Source organism: Leucoraja erinacea, chromosome 20 (assembly GCF_028641065.1).
Source record: "Leucoraja erinacea ecotype New England chromosome 20, Leri_hhj_1, whole genome shotgun sequence".
Lineage (NCBI taxonomy): Eukaryota > Metazoa > Chordata > Chondrichthyes > Rajiformes > Rajidae > Leucoraja > Leucoraja erinaceus.
Window position 1 is genome coordinate 17,728,745 of NC_073396.1, and position 16,618 is coordinate 17,745,362.

Here is a 16,618-nt window from a genome sequence, read left to right on the forward strand (position 1 = left end):
ATAATAATAATAATTATAATAATAATACATTTTATTTATGGGCGCCTTTCAAGACTCTCAAGGACACCTTACTAATATTTAGCAGGTAGAGGAAAAACAAGTAAAGGGGAATGAAATAAATAGTAGAGATATGACTAGTACACAAAGTAAAGACAGAATTCAATTCAAAACACAATATGAGGCTATTAATGCACAGATGAAAGGGAGGGGGACGTGGGGCTAAGGATAGGCAGAGGTGAAGAAATGGGTCTTGAGGCGGAACTGGAAGATGGTGATGGACACAGAATTGTGGATCAGTTGGGGGAGGGAGTTCCAGAGCCTGGGAGCTGCCCTGGAGAAGGCTCTGTCCCCAAAACTGCGGAGGTTGGACTTGTGGATGGAGAGGAGACCGACTGATGTGGATCTGAGGGACTGTGAGGGTTGGTAGGGGGAGAGGAGGTCAGTGAGATATGGGGGGGCCAGATGGTGGAGGACCAGGATTTTGTAATTGATCCGGTGGGAGATGGGAAGCCAGTGAAGTTGTTTGAGGACTGGAGTGATGTGATGCCAGGATTTGGTGTGGGTGATGAGTCGGGCGGCTGCGTTCTGGACCAGTTGGAGTTGGTTGATGTAGGTGGAGCTGAGGCCAAGGAGAAGTGAGTTGCAATAGTCCAGTCGGGAGGAGATGAAGGCATGGATGAGTCTTTCAGCAGCGAGAGGTGTGAGAGAGGGTCTGAGTTTGGCGATGTTGCGGAGATGAAAGAAGGTTTTAATGACATGGCGGATGTGAGGCTCAAGGGAGAGGGTGGAATCAAAGATCACGCCAAGGTTGCGGGCCTGGGGAGATGGGGAGACAGTGGTGCCGTCGATGGTGAGAGTGGGGTTATTGATTTTGCTGAGTGTGGCTTTGGAGCCTATGAGGAGGAATTCTGTCTTATCGCTGAAAAAAAGCCTCACCTGCTTCCGTCCTATATAGGATAAACCCCTCCAGTCAATTTAGTTTAAATCCACCTGTGTAGCACTAGCAAACCTGCCTGCCAGGATATTGAAGATAGACACAAAAAGTTGGAATAACACAGCGAGTCAGGTAGCATCTCTGGAGAGAAGGAATGGGTGACATTTTGGGTCAAGATCCTTCTTCAGAGGATATTGGTTCCCCTCCAGTTCAGGTCCAACCCACCCCTCTTGTACAAGTCATCTTTGCCCGAGAAGAGATTCCCAAAGGTCCAGAAATCTGAATTCTTGTCCCCTGCATCTGCATTTTCATGTGCCCGATCTTCTTGTTCCTACCCTCACTAACACGTGGTACAGGAAATAAGCCAGAAATCACTACACTGGAAGTCCTGCTCTTTAGCCTTTTACTCAACTTGCTATTCTCATATTGCAGCATTGCAAACTAAAGGGGTCACTCGGCGAGCCATGCTCCTGGAGTACCCTGGCAAGCCACACGCTGGGAGTATCCCAGCCAGCCACACCGTGGACCGAGTACTCGCTCGCTGAGGACGGAGGAGTCACCCGTAGACCCAGCCCCCTCCTCCCCTCCCTCCCTGCTTTCCCCTGTTACCCCTTATTATTTGAGCCAATCTTGTCTAGGAACCCACGTCCTGCTCCCATTCTCCTAAACTCACTAAACTACCAGCCACTCAGATTCTCTACCCAGCTTCCCAACTATGCTCATTTTTATTCATTGTTCCCTTTCCTCGGCATTCTAATCTGCCATTACCACCCCTCTCCAAAGTAAACCATTGGACCTGCATCTCTCAAACCACGTTCCACCATAGAAACAATGTCTTCAGTAACACGACATGCGATTGTAATGCCTTGAGTTCCTTGAGCTGCCCCACTATCCTCGACACAGTGAAGTGCACTAGCCTCCTCCAGCCTTCTCCACCATCAGTCACTTTGTGGATCTGCAGTGGTCAGAGGCTATAAATCACTTGCTCTGGCAATGATTTAACCTTGTCTTCTCACCTATAGAAACGGCATTTCGTTTGGACCTCAAGGGGTCCAAATGACAATTAAATTGTATTAAATTGTATTGTATTGTATTGTATAGGCACTTCCTTGGCAATGTAGTCTGTCAGCAGGATTATTCTCTGGGTGTGCTCCACAACATCCAGCTCGCCACCCCTCTCCTGCTCGCCCTTCCACTCTCTCTCACCTCCATCCTGCCCAACATACTACAATGGATGACAAGCATTTCAACCACAAATTGGTCAAGCAGATATATAAAAGACGGTTCTAGGGTAACTGTGAGACCCCTAGACAGTGGGATTAGGTAATTAATATCTGGAAGTAAGGAAAGACAAGCAAGTTAAAGCAAAACTTGGCTCTTCCTGGCAAAGCTTAGTGCAATTATTTGACAGATGACAGATGGGGCAGTTTCAAACACAATGGCCGGGTCACTTTGGATGGATCACCTCCCTGTGTACAAAGTATGACTCCAACCATCCTGTGATGCTATTTCTCTGTGATGCCATTCAGTTCGGTGTTACCAGGGTCCTTGAAGCCTCGATGTTTCCAGTGTTTTATGTTTTTATTTCAGGTTTCTAGTATCAGCATGTTCTTTTTTCAATTCATGATCAAGCATCATTGAGTCTAAGTCCATGAGGACACATACAGGCCAGAGTTTGCTGAAGGTGCAGCCTCAATCACATTAAACAACCTTTTGGTTACTTTCCATTTACTGCCACTAGCAGAGGGGGAGTTTCAAGAGAAGCCTATGCGCAATGTTCAGATAAGGTTCTAGCTGCCGGCCAAGTCCAATTGGTTGCTGAGACTCTGAGAACTCCATCCACCCTTCATGGGTTGTTAACTGTGTGTTACCATAGACCCCATAATGTGAGCTTGAGAGACAGGAAGCCGGTGTTGACACACTGTGGAACTAGAGGCTAACATGAATTGCAGCAGGCAGGAGAATTCTGCAAGTTAAGGCCCTGTCCCACTTTCCCGAGTTACTCACAAACTCTCCCGAGTTTTTCCCTTGATTCGAACTTGGAGAATGTCGGGGAATGTCGGTAGCGAGCTCGTAGGAGGCCATAGGGGTCCGTAGATGTTTTGTGGCGGCTCGTAATGCCAGCCGTAGGAACTCGGGGCATCAGGTAAGTCGGGACGTTTTTTCAACATGTTGAAAAATGTCCACAAGTAAAAATAAATAGCCCCGGGTACCTACGAATGGCTATTATCGTAATTCTCCGAGTTTGAATCAAGGGGAAAACTCGGGAGAGTTTGTGAGTAACTCGGGAAAGTGGGATAGGGCCTTTACTGTTTGGCTGGAAGATAAGGAGAAACTGTAAAAGAGCTCCAAAGTTCAATTATCTTTTACACGTATTGATGCACTAGCTAACCATGTATAAAGTAAACAAACTTTAACTGCGAGTTAATTTCTTTCTTTACTTAATAACAGCAAAGCTTGGAATTTGATCTCATGGGGGATAGGAAGATTTGTCCACCACTTCACGCAGTAACTCAACGTATACTAATAGCAAGGCTCCCTTGCATGATTCCCTCCTAAAAATAACTTTACCCCAGGTATAAAGCAAGGTTCAGCAAGCAGTGACACTGTCTCTGACAAAACCTACAGCTTGCACAAGTTATAAGGTGTTTTCTTTCATTGATTGACAGAGAATTGTGATCATTTCGCTCAATAAGAAAACTCATTTGATTCGCTTTTCAGCTCTGATCGAAGGGAAGACATGGCAGCAAATCTGTGGAGGGATGGAACCGTGGTGACTGCAATGAGCAGCCCGACCAGCACGGTGAACCCTGGGCAAGCTGTGCCGGAAGACCAGCTGCTGGAAGTGGCTGACATTGTGGTTCTGGTTGTGTATTTGTTATTTGTCTTGGCTGTCGGACTCTGGGTAAGTGCCCATCATTGCAGCCAGCTTTCACTGGGAGCAGGAATGGGGGCATGGATGACAGGTGCATTGAGTAGGGTAAGGAGGAGCATAAGCAGTGACGCGGCAAGCTGAGGAGGTTGCTGGCATGGACCAGGTACATAACAAGGAGTCCCCAGCTGCCCTCTGTCCCCAGCTCAGCAGGTTGAAGAGATGGGGGGAGGGATCTGTATGACAGCAGAGTGTTTCACCCAGTCCCCTAAGAGGCCGCTTGGGTGCAGCTTCCTCAACCTCAAGCGGTCACTCTGTCCCCTCCCACCACAGACTCTCCAGCAGCAGGCTCACCCAGGCGCAACAGGTGGCTGTCCCAGATGAAAGCTTCAGTCGGCCCAGCGCATCCAGGGCAAGTGGTTCTCATGGGCCATGGACTGAAAGTGGAAGGAAGCAGGTCAAGTGTAGACACACAGTGGGCACTGCACCATTGCCTGTGATTTGTTGGTGAAAGGCTCGGGGCACCCCACTGCTGATTGCACCTGTTGCTCTCTGGGTGGGGCTCACCCTGCAGGTAGAAGAAACCCCCTTGCACCCCCAGAGTGACCACCTCCCTCTTCAGCAGTGTGGGAGGTGCTGCTGCCAGTGACCATCTGGGAAATCCCCATCCAGTACTTCCTCTCTCTGCCACTCTTTGGACTCTAGTGTTCCTCTTACTGAGTCTCCTCCCACTACTAGTGTCCCTCCCTCAGTGGCTTCTCCCTCTGGAGCTCCTGCCTTTGCCTCTCTGCTCTTTAGACCTCCTAGCATTGGGCCTCCTCTCTCTGGAGCTCCCCGCCCCCCCCCCCGCCTTTTCTTCCCTCCCTCTGGACTACACTGGCCGCAATTCCCTGCATTGTACACTGGTGAGGTTTAGCTACCATGCAAACCCGGAACTGACAGGGGCACCAGAGCTCTTGTTCTCCCATTGGGGTATAAGTGCTGACAACTGTTTAAGATAACATTTGGATGAGGAAGCAGGATCTCGAGGGTAGTCGCTTCCCAGCTGGCCACCAGCCCAGAATCACCCTTGAGAACAATTCCTGATGACCCACTGCACCACCCATCCCCCCCCCCCCCCCCCCCTCAGGCAAGGAATGAGCCGACTCTTTCCCGATAGGGATGTCAAGTGGATCACTTGTGGGCACTGAGTGTTCTATAGATAGCTGCCACACGTTTCAAAGGAAGTTGAAAGCAGCTGCACCTGAAGATAAAGGGCTTTTGGCACCAAGGCCAAACCAGGGGAGTGTGAATAGTCAGACATGTATTACAAACATGCCAGGGATGATCCTTTGGATGAACATGTCTGGGCCAGAAGGTCTTTGAACTTTACCTCGAACTTTGATGTGGCAAGGAGCTGCACAAATCACTGGCAAGTTCTGAGAATCAGTCTAAGGTGAAGGGGAATATGTGGATCAATTTGTGACTGTAATCTTTCTATCCTATGTCTATATCAGTCTATGTACAGGACAAAGAGAAACACAGTGAAGGGCTACTTTCTAGCTGGGAAGGACATGGTGTGGTGGCCGGTGAGTATGGTGATCTGTGGCTTAATTGAATGACCATAGGTTATGATGCTGCGGGCTCTAAAACTGATGTCTCATCCATTTAGATTGGAGCCTCACTCTTTGCCAGTAATGTGGGAAGTGGACATTTCATTGGATTAGCTGGCACAGGTGCTGCCTCTGGGATTGCCGTCAGCGCATACGAGTTAAACGTGAGTTGCACTCTCACAATTTCTCTCGATGTGCGTTCGTGATGGTGGATCAGCTCACTGCGATTCTTCCGTCTCTCTCCAGGTTCTTGTCATTGGAGACAAAAACCGAAAATGCTGGAAAAACCAAGCATACCAGCAGAAAGACAGAGTTTAGGCTTTCAGGTCAATGACTGTTAATCAGACATGGAAAGTTGAGAAAATAAGTGCGTTTAATTTGCAGAGAAGGGGAGTGGGACCGAGAAATCCTGAGTGTTGTGGGATAAAGTGCGCACTAAACCTGTCAAGGTAACACTCTTTCCTCTCCACAGAGGTGGCTTTACATTTCTGTCTTGACTGCCAGTTTGCACTTACTTTTTATGACACAGAAGCAGATCATTAGATCCATTAGGTATATGCCATTTTCCAGCAGCGTTCCTCATCAATCCTAATCTCCCACCTATTTCCTGTTAACATAGAAACATAAAAACATAAAAAATACGTGCAGGAATAGGCCATTCGTCCCTTCGAGCCTGCACCGCCATTCAATATGATCATGGCTGATCATCCAACTCAGTATCCTGTACCTGCTTTCTCTCCATGCCCCCTGATCCCTTTAGCCACAAGGACCACATCTAACTCCCTCTTAACTATAGCCAATGAACTGGCCTCAACTACATTCTGTGGCAGAGAATTCCAGAGATTCACCACTCTGTAGAAAATGTTTTTCTCATCTCAGTCCTAAAAGATTTCCCCTTTATCCTTAAACTGTGACCCCTTGTTCTGGACTTCCCCAACATCGGGAACAACCTTCCTGCATCTAGCCTGTCCAACCCCTTAAGAATTTTGTAAGTTTCTATAAGATCCCCTCTCAATCTTCTAAATTCTAGCGAGTACAAGCCGAGTCTATCCAGTCTTTCTTCATATGAAAGTCCTGACATCCCTAACTCACTCTCTCTCATGTGCTCAACTCCTCACGGAGTCTCCTTCCTACTCATAGCATGTCTACAAAGTGGGGGAGGAAATAGGAGCTCCTGTGGAAAACCACATGTCATAGGGAGAACAAGCGACCTCCACATAGCCACCATCTGAGATTGGGATCGAACCTGGAACTCTGGAGACATGAAGCAGCTGCTCTACCCTTGCTCTCAAAGGCGACCATATTTACTGGCCACCACACCATGTCCTTCCCGCTGAGATTAATAATTGTTACTTTGACTCTTTTGGTCTCCACTTTATCGCAGACACTCGCTGTAGTCTCTCCTCTCTTCGCTGCACCTTAAAACGCTTGCTTTCTCACTTTTCCAATGTACGTAAAGCTTCATTGACTCAAAGTTTCCTGCTTCTCTCTACATAGATGCTCACTGACGTTCTGACTATTTCCAGTGTTTTCTCTTTTGATTGCAGCTAGAGCAATAAAGTTTATGTAACCAATTTAATGCTTCAAGGGGTAAATAATAAGTCCATGGATGTCTTGGGATTTTACCCCATTGTCAGGGGCAGGAAGGGGGGGGGGGGGATTGTGGGGAGGACAGTGATGCAGCTGAGGTGGTCCCTGGAAGGGACGGATAGTTATTGAGTGGTGCCGTGTTTGGGGGTGTTCGGTTACTGTGAAGGGAATGGAGGTGGAGGGGGCTGGTTGATTGCACTGACTCTCACTGCTGGCAACTTGCGCTGGTTCTGCTGCCGTTACCTCTCTGTACTTCTCTCTCCAGGGAATGGTCATTCTGATTCTGCTGGCTTGGTTTTTCCTTCCCATCTACATTGCAGCTGAGGTAATGTTTCCCATGTTTCGTCAACAAGTTAACCCTTACCGTCACCAGGAAATGTCCTGTTTACACCTGCCGTCACATTCCTCTCAATCCCATATCACCGCCCTCCAGCCCTCATCCTCCAACCTCTGAGCCAGCATGATAGTTCAACTGTGCAACAGTATGATGAACATATCTTCTCTCTGCAGGTCACCACAATGCCTGAATATCTACTAAAGCGATTTGGAGGTCGAAGGATCCGACTCTTTATTACAATTCTCTATTTGTTCATCTATATATTTACAAAGATATCAGTGAGTAAAGTATTTTGAAATGACCAATTTGAAGGCCCTGTGGGAAGGTGGCTCATTGAATGGGGGCAAAGCTGTTAAAAGCCACAGTGCCTCCCAAAGCAGGTCACTGTGACATGATGTCCCAGTGGAAATGAGTGAAGCTTGGTAGCTGCCGTGTGTGTACAGGGATCCCAGAAACAGGACTGTGACTTTGACCACATGACTTGTTTCAGCAGCATTAAGTATGTACCCAACACTGAAAACGGTAATTGCACTGATTTTATTCAACACAATGTCATGGGCTCATTTGTATTATCTAAGGCCTTTCATCTGTAAAATGGCTTTTGTTCACTAACACATGAAAATCTTCCAATTTTTTTGCATTTAAGTAATTGGTCTGGAACTGAAGTTCCAGCTTCTGACTCAGAAGAACATATCTCCAATGTTAGACTCCTATTTATTGTCTATAGATCTGCCTTTAGCATCATAAACCCATCCAAAATTAATCTCTAAACTCTCAGATCACGAGTTAACCCTCCAACCCCCCACCCCGTCACTGGATCCTTGATGTTCTGACCCACAGACAGCAATCAGTGAAGATGTGACAACGCATTCTCCATTATAATTTTCAACACCAGTACCGCAAGGATACATTCTCCGTCTCCCACTATACTCCCTATATACTCACAATTGTGTGGCCAGATTTGGCTCTAACTCCATCTACAGGTTTGCAGATGACAGCAGTGTAGTTGGCTGTATCATGAACAATGATGAGACGAAGTACAGGAAGTAGAGAACCTAGAAACATGATGTCAGGACAACAACCTCCCCCTCAATGAAGGAGCTAGTTATCGAAGCTTAACTTAAGGAAGCTCGGTTGAATGCCGGCCCCAATCAGCATCAATGGTGCTGAAGTGGAAATGGTTGAGAGCTTCAAGTATTACCAATGATCTGTCATGGACCAACCACATTGATGCGAGAGCCAGGAAGACACGCCAACGTTTCTACTTCCTCAGGTTGAGGTTTTTTGGCATGGCTCCAATGACTCTTACAGACTTCTACAGATGAACTACAGAAAGCATATTGTCGGGTTGCATTCCAACCTGGTTTGGAAACTGTTCTGCCCAGGACTGCAAGAAATAGCAAAGAGTTGTGGATGTAGCCCAGTCCATCACACGGACCAGACACCATTGACTCCATCTACACTTCATGCTGCCTTAGAAAAGCAGCCAACATAATCAAAGACGTCCCACCCTGGCCATTCCTTCTTCTCCCTGCTCCCATTAGGCAGATGATACAGAAGTATGAAAGCGTGCATCACCAGACTCAGGAATAGTTTCTTCCCTCTGTTTGCAAGCTTACGAATGTTCCTTCCATAAGCTAGGGTGCAAGGCAATTTACCTCTACCCCATTGTCAACATTGGACTCTGTCTCTGGAATTGTCGTGCTGTAATGCTGAAAACTATATTATTCGCTCCATAGATGCTGCTGCACCCGCTGAGTTTCTCCAGCAATTTTGTGTACCTTCGATCTTCCAGCATCTGCAGTTCCTTCTTGAACATTTAATAAAGTCCTTCAGGGTAGCCTGATCCAAAAGATTAAGATGCATGGGATTTGGTCATTTGGATTCCGAACTGGCTTACTCATAGAAGATAGAGGGTTGCAGTAGAAGGGTGTCATTCTAGTAAAGGTGTGTGACTAGTGGAGTCCTGCAAGGGCCTGTGCTGGGACTTCCATTGTTTCTGATATATGCATACAACATAAATATAGATAGTTTGATTAGTAAGTTTTCAGACTACGCCATAAATGGTGGAGTAGAGGACAGTGAGGAAGGCTGTCAGAGTATACAACGGGATATAGACCTGCCACACAAAAGGGGGGAGAAATGGCACTTGGGAGTTTAATCTGACCACGGTGAGGTGTTGAATTTTGGGAGGTCAAATGTAGGAGCAAATTATACAGTTAATGGCATGACCTTTAAGAACATTGATGTACAGAAGAATCTTGGGGTGCAAGTCCGTAGCTCCCAGAAAGTGGAAACGCAAGTAGAGTGCTAAAAAAGGCTTATGGTATGCTTGCCTTCACGGGCATTAAGTATCAGAGTCACAGGCTCATGTTGAAGTTTTATAGGACTTTTGTTGGGCCTCATTTCGATGTATTGTATGCAGTTATAGTCACTACAAGAAAGGACGTGGAGGCTTTGGAGATGGTGCATAAGACAAACTAGGATAATCGAAGGCTGAGAGGAGACCTGATAGAACTATAGAAAATTATGGGAGGCATAGATAGAATATGAAGTCAAAATCCTTTTCCAGATATGAAATGTCAAAGATGAGAGGGCATAGGTTTAAGGTGAAATGGGCAAAGTTTCAAAGAGAATGTATGAAGCAAGTTTTTTTTAACACAGATAGTGGTGGACACCTGGAACACACTGTCACAGGTGGTGGAGGCAGATACAATAGTGCTGTTTAAAGCTTTTGGATAGGCACAGATATGCAGGGAATAGAGGGATATGGATCCCATACCGGCAGAGAAGATTATTTTAACTTGGCATAATGTTCAGTGCAAACATCGTGGGGTGAAGGGCCTGTTTCCGTGCTGTACTGTTTAATGTACCTTTCTCTCTTCTCAAATGCTGCTTGATTCACTGAGCATCTTTTCATAAAAATGATGTATAACCCACATTACATTTAACCGTAACTCACAACGTGGGTGTGATTGTAGCTGGGTGTGGGATAATATACTGCTGATTGATGAATCTTGTGCTGATGTGTTATCCCAGGTAGATATCTATGCAGGAGCTATCTTTATACAACAAGCTCTCAAGTGGGATTTGTACATCGCCGTGGTTGGGTTATTGGCGATCACCACCCTCTACACTGTTGGAGGTAGGTTTGTGCCACTGGGGATATCTTTTCCTAGATGAGGGTGATGATGTTGCATGTCAAAACCATAGCATCCTGTTGCAGGTCTATAACTCAGGACCAGTACCACAATAGTTCAACTCCAACCTCTCCCAGTTGGCAACTTGTATTGTGTCAACAGCCACTATGTGCAGCACATTGATACATTGGTGAAGCTGCTGTCTCACAGCTCCTGCGACCCAGGTTAGAACTTGATCTTGGGTGTTGTCTGTGTGGAGCTTACACCTTCTCCCTATGGTTTCCCAGAGATGTATGGGTTGATCGTTTAATTGGCCATTGGTTCTAATGCTCTTAATATATATTGTATTGTAATTAATTTATTAGCCAAGTATGTAAACATACAAGGAATTTGATTTGCCAACAGTCGTACCAAAAAACCAACAAGACACACAACTACATAAAAGTTAACATTAACATCCACTACAGCGGCTCCCCACTTTCCTCACTGTGATGGAAGGCAATAAAGTCTTATCTTCTGTCATCCTTATTCTCCTGCGGACGGGGCAGTCGAACCATCTGCGATCGAAGCTCCCGTGTCGGGGTGAACGAAGCTCCCGCGATCGGGGCGGTGGAAGCACCTGCGGCTTGGAGCTTCCGAAGTTGGTCCCTAACCAAGGGACCGCGAGCTCCACGATGTTAAGTCCACAGGCTCCCCTGGTTGGATCTCCCGAGATCGATCCCTGGCAAAGGGATCGCAAGCTCCACGATGTTAAGTCTGCAGGCCCCCACGGTTGGAGCTCACGAAGTTGATCCCCAGCAAGAGGCCGCCAGCTCCACGATGTTAGGCCGCAGCACGGATGGAGATACGATACAGAAAAGTTGTATCTCCTTGGAGGATATGGTTTAAAACGTTTCCCCCCCCGTCCACCCTTTACATAATACAAAACTAAAGATACACTAAAACATCCATTTAACAACAGACTAAATACAACAAAAGAAGAAAAAGGACGAGACAGACTGTTGGCGAGGCTGCCATCGTACAGCCATGTAGATGAGTGGTAGAATCTAGGGGTGGATTGGGGGAGATGATAGAATGGGGGGAGAATAAAATGAGTTAGGGTAGAATTAGAATAATAATGAGTGTGTGATGGCCAGTGGGTCGAAGGGCCAGTTGCCGTGATGTTGCTCTCCATCACCCAATGACTAACGTTCCCTTTGGCTATGGCGAGTGATGTTTACACCATTGGGTAGAGGTTATTTCTGTATTTCTTTGGGCAGGTGGACTAGCAGCAGTGATATATACTGATGCACTCCAGACCATCATCATGCTGATTGGGGCTCTGATTCTCATGGGATACGGTGAGTGGAATTCAGCTGAACATTCAAAGCCATTTCCAAATCAAATTTAGACATCCTTTGAAGGGTTTTTCAGGACATGGGCATTGCAGGAGAGTATTATCACCCATCCCTAATTCCCTTCGAGGAGCCGTTGGTGAATCCTCTTCCTGGACCTGTAGTGCATCTGGTGTAGATGTTCCCAAAGTACTGTGGAAGAGAGAGTTTCAGTATCTACACCCAGTGATGGTGAAGGATCAGCAAAATATTTATGTGTCAGGATAGTTTGTGACTTGGAGGGGAACTTGCAGTAGTGTGTTTGGAGATGCTTTCAGAGTAATCAGAGTGACCGACTGTAGCGCATTTTGTAGATGGTGCACTCTGCATACAGAGTATACTAGCCTTACCAAATGAATTTAGAGTCTCCCTGAGAACACCAGAATGGGCATTGGTCAGGACCAATGATTGTGATGGGGCTTTAGTCCCATGTTGACTGATTGTGCCCTCATGGTGGGTGGGGGTGCCCATTGCTTACCCTTTCTCTAATCTGGTGTGCCCCACAATTCCACTCAGCATGGGTGCAGTGAACATATGCTCACATCCAATGATGTTTGTTACAGGGATGATCAGGAGGAGGAGGTGTTCTGCCTCAGCTTATTGGAAAGTTGCCTACCCTGCATTGTACTGGGCTTTCACAGGGCTGCTCCACACCAATGCGAGCTGTTTAGTTCAGCTATTTAATGCAGAATATTACAAGCACATTGTTTAGAGCAACAATTGGTTATGCTGTCGTATACCCTCGTATTGCTGCATTCAATGTTCACTTTTCTTGGTTTAGCTCCAAACTCAAGTTTGGAAATGCTGTCCGAATATAAAGAAGATGAGACCCCAGAACCAGTTCAAACTGTCCACTCTGCTATCTAGTTTTATAGTAAACCTTCTCTTTCTGTCCATCCAGCACATTAATCGATCCCCTCCCCCTCTGTTGTTCCAGATGTGAGTGAATCAGAATCCATCCCTTACCTGGGCAGATAATTCCGTCAACTCACAAGGCCCAACCTTTCTCAATATTTCAACCTAAATCTGTCATCATCTATTTCTCTTGGCTCCACGCCCCTTCCTCTGGAGAGGTAGTTTCCCACATTCACCCTTTCAAAGCCCTTCATGAGATATCCTCTTCATCTAAACTCCAAGGAACTTACTCAATCTCTCCTCATTGGAAAATCCATTATTTCTAGGAACCAGGCAAATAAACTTTCATCACTCCTTCTCGCAGGCAATCATCTCCTCTTTGTGGGTTCTCCAGGATTAGAGCAGAGAGCGGTGGTAGACCTGAGGCCTCGGTTCAGAGAATGAGGTCTAATTGGTTGTGGAACTAAAGCACACTCTTTGCAGGAAAAGCTGTAAAATAAAACATCAAAGAGAAGTTGATTATTTCATGAAGCAGTGTTGGATATGCAACTAAGTTTCTTCAAGCCCAGTGACATAGTTCTCTGTTCCACAGCTTTCAATGAAATTGGAGGTTACTCAGCACTGCAGGAGACATACTTCTATGCCATTCCAAGTGTTCGTGACCTCAACACCACCTGTGGCTATCCAAGAAAAGACGCTTTCCACATTTTCCGGGATCCTGTGACCTCTGACTTCCCTTGGCCGGGTGTACTGATTGGAATGACAATCCCTTCCATCTGGTATTGGTGCACAGACCAGGTATCACCTTCTGCTTTCTTATATTAATCCTGGTTAACTTTTTTCCCTTAACTTTGTTCCTTCCTGGTGTTTCCAAACTCTGTTGCTATTCCTGACATTACATTGGTTCCTCCATCCATACCTGCTGTGTATCATCAGTTCAACAAGGGATGAAGATGTAGATGAGCTTCCTGAGCCCCTCCCCCACGGCGGTCAGAATTGGCAGGCTCGTGTTCCCAGCATGTTGACACTTGTTGATCTTTTTCCATTGTCTCAAACATTAGGTCATTGTCCAGAGGTCCCTGTCTGCCAGGACACTCCTCCATGCCAAGGGTGGTTCCTTGTTTGCTGCCTATTTGAAAGTCTTGCCTGTCTTCGTAATGGTCCTCCCAGGCATGGTCAGCAGAGTGCTCTTTACAGGTAAGCGGGGAACCATTGGAGATTACCCAGGCGCCATGGTCCTGCAGCTCAGCAAGCTTTCACTCCCATTCTCATTCTTGTTTTAGATCAGGTGGCTTGTGCTGATGCTGAAACCTGCCGTAGGATCTGCGGTAACCCAGTTGGTTGCTCGGACATTGCCTACCCGAAGTTGGTAATGGAGTTAATGCCAGGAGGTACGTAGAACATGCAGCAGAGATCTAGGTCATTCGATCCTACCCAGCCACAGAACCATAATGTAATTGAGCACAGAAACAGTTCCTTCAGTCTATGCTGATCAACTGGCTTGCTGAACTAGTCTCATTTGCATGTATATGACCCACACCTATCTAAACATTTCCTATCCATGTATCTGTCCAAATTACTTTTAAACATTGTAATTGTACCTGCCTCTTGCACCACCTTCAACTGCTCATTCAATATACCCACCACCGTAAGTGAGAAAAACTTACCCTCAGATCCCCTTCAAGTCTTTCTCCTCCCACCTTAAACAAATGCCCTCTAGTTTTCGACTCCCCTACCTTTGGAAAATGACTGTGACCATTCACCCAATCTAGGTCCTTGTAATTTTACATACCTCAATGTCACCCCTCAGCTTTCATCATTCCTCAGAATAAGTCACAACTTATCCAGTCTCTCCTCATAGATGAAGCACTCCAGCCTTGGTAACATTCTTATGGATTTTTTCAGCACCCTCTCGAGCTTAATCATATCCTTCCTAGAGCCGAGCAAACAGTCTTTCTAATCCTTTCCCTCCCTCTTTGTTCTGATATTCCTCTAATTTGTCTGTCCCTCTCTTCCTGAAACCATTTCCATGATCATTATACCATTTGCCAGGAGTTGGGATTTATTGCAACATCTAGGTCTGAGCAGTTTCTTCACATCCAATGGTGCCAAAGCATTGGCACACAAGCCCATGACCATGTGTAACCATCAAACAGCCTCCGAGGAGCAGCCAATACTGTGCTGTGCACAGGGGGATGTGGAGATAGTGAAGTAAGATTGACTGATTCCCAGGGAATAAGCCAGAGGTGGAGGTGGTGGGTGGGCAGTGCTCACTGGGTTAGTTCGACATGAGAACGTGCTATCAGTCTTGCTACAACTCAGGAACCTGGTTTAACCTTTTCTGATTTGCACTCTTCCACTGCAGGACTACGTGGCCTGATGATGTCAGTCATGATTGCTGCTCTCATGTCCTCACTCACTTCAATCTTCAACAGCGCGAGCACTTTATTTACAATGGATATCTGGCATCACCTCCGGCCCCTCTGCTCCGAGTGGGAGCTCATGGTTGTTGGCAGGTAGGAAAATGAAGAGTTGCTGGGAGACAGATATTTAGTCCATGAACAAAGGGCATAACCCTGAACCTCTTCTGTGATTCTAATCAATACACAGAAATACTAAGAGGCTCAGTCTGATGAAGGGTCTTGACCTGAAACCTCACGTATTCCTTTTCTTCAGAGATGTTTCCTGACCCGTTGAGTTAGTCTATCTTCTCTACTCAATCCCCTGTCTGGTGAAAGCTAATGTGTCAAAACCTTCCTGACTAAGTTACCTACTTGTGATGCCACTTTCAAGGCATCTAGATCCATCTGCTTTACAACATTCCCCAGAGCTCTGCCAGGAGGTCCTGCCCTGGTTAGACTCACATTTATCTGCATTAAACTCCATTAACGGTTTGCTCAGCCCACATGCCCAACTGTTCAAGCAGCAGGATCTGGATCGTTTGGCCAGGTGGGCGGAAGAATGGTTGATGGAGTTTAATACAGTGAAGTGTGAGGTGTTGCATTTTGGGATGTCGAACAAGGGCAGGTCCTACACAGTAAATGGTAGGCCTCTGGGTAGTGTTGTAGAGCAGAGGGATCTAGGAGTACAGGTGCATGGTTCTTTCGATCGAGTCACAGGTAATAAGGTGGTCAAAAAGGCTTTTGGCACTTTGGCCTTCATCAGTCAGTGTATTGAGTATAGAAGTTGGGAGGTCATGTTGCAATTGCATGAGACGTTGGTGAAGACGAAGCAAGTTCCAGTGACGTCAGTGAGTTCGCGGAAGCAGTCACGGACTTCATCGCAACAGTAACCGACAACATCGTCCCCACGGTAAGGGTAAGCACCTTTCCGAACCAAAAACCGTGGGTAGACAGGTCTGTTCGTGTGGCCCTGAATGCTCGCACCGCTGCCTACAACTCGGGCCTGGCATCAGGAAACATGGACGTCTACAAGGCAGAGTCCTACCGACTGTGAAGGGCGGTGAAGGACGCAAAGAGAAGGTACAGAGACAAGATGGAGTTACACATGAAGCAGCAGGACACCAGAAGCCTGTGGCAGGGGCTACGGATTGTAACCAACTACCGGAGCACCCCTCCCTCATCCGCAAGTGCCGGCACCTCTCTAGCTGATGACCTGAACTACTATTATGCTCGTTTTGAGAGGGGCAACACCACTCCAGGTCTGCCGACTATCGACAATACCGCCAGCGGGCTGGCTACCGAAGCTGAAGGGAGGATGTGCACACATTCTCGCTGTCTGACGTGAGGAGGGCTCTGACATGGGTGAACACGAGAAAAGCTGCAGGCCCCGATGGCATCTCGGGGCGAGTACTCAAGTCCTGTGCTACGCAGCTAGCTCCAGTGCTCACTACATTATTCAACCTCTCCCTGGACAAGTCCGTGATCCCTGCCTGCTTCAAAAAATCCATCATTGTACCGGTACC

General features: G+C 46.8%; 1 protein-coding gene across 4 annotated transcripts in view; it reads left to right on the plus strand.

The window, feature by feature from the left end:
* Positions 1-16,618, plus strand: part of LOC129706847 (sodium/myo-inositol cotransporter 2-like) — a 36,035-nt gene that overhangs the window by 4,483 nt on the left and 14,934 nt on the right. For 3 of the 4 annotated variants that reach the window (XM_055651409.1, XM_055651407.1, XM_055651410.1), the window contains exons 2-12: positions 3,656-3,839; positions 5,303-5,374; positions 5,458-5,562; positions 7,254-7,313; positions 7,499-7,603; positions 10,365-10,470; positions 11,725-11,805; positions 13,286-13,491; positions 13,755-13,890; positions 13,977-14,084; positions 15,059-15,209. In XM_055651409.1, the coding sequence (XP_055507384.1) occupies positions 3,675-3,839; positions 5,303-5,374; positions 5,458-5,562; positions 7,254-7,313; positions 7,499-7,603; positions 10,365-10,470; positions 11,725-11,805; positions 13,286-13,491; positions 13,755-13,890; positions 13,977-14,084; positions 15,059-15,209 (1,295 nt within the window). In that variant the 5' untranslated portion in view covers positions 3,656-3,674. Of the gene's footprint in view, positions 1-3,409; positions 3,511-3,655; positions 3,840-5,302; positions 5,375-5,457; positions 5,563-7,253; positions 7,314-7,498; positions 7,604-10,364; positions 10,471-11,724; positions 11,806-13,285; positions 13,492-13,754; positions 13,891-13,976; positions 14,085-15,058; positions 15,210-16,618 lie in introns of those variants that run through there. The other variant, XM_055651408.1, reaches the window with a different exon arrangement.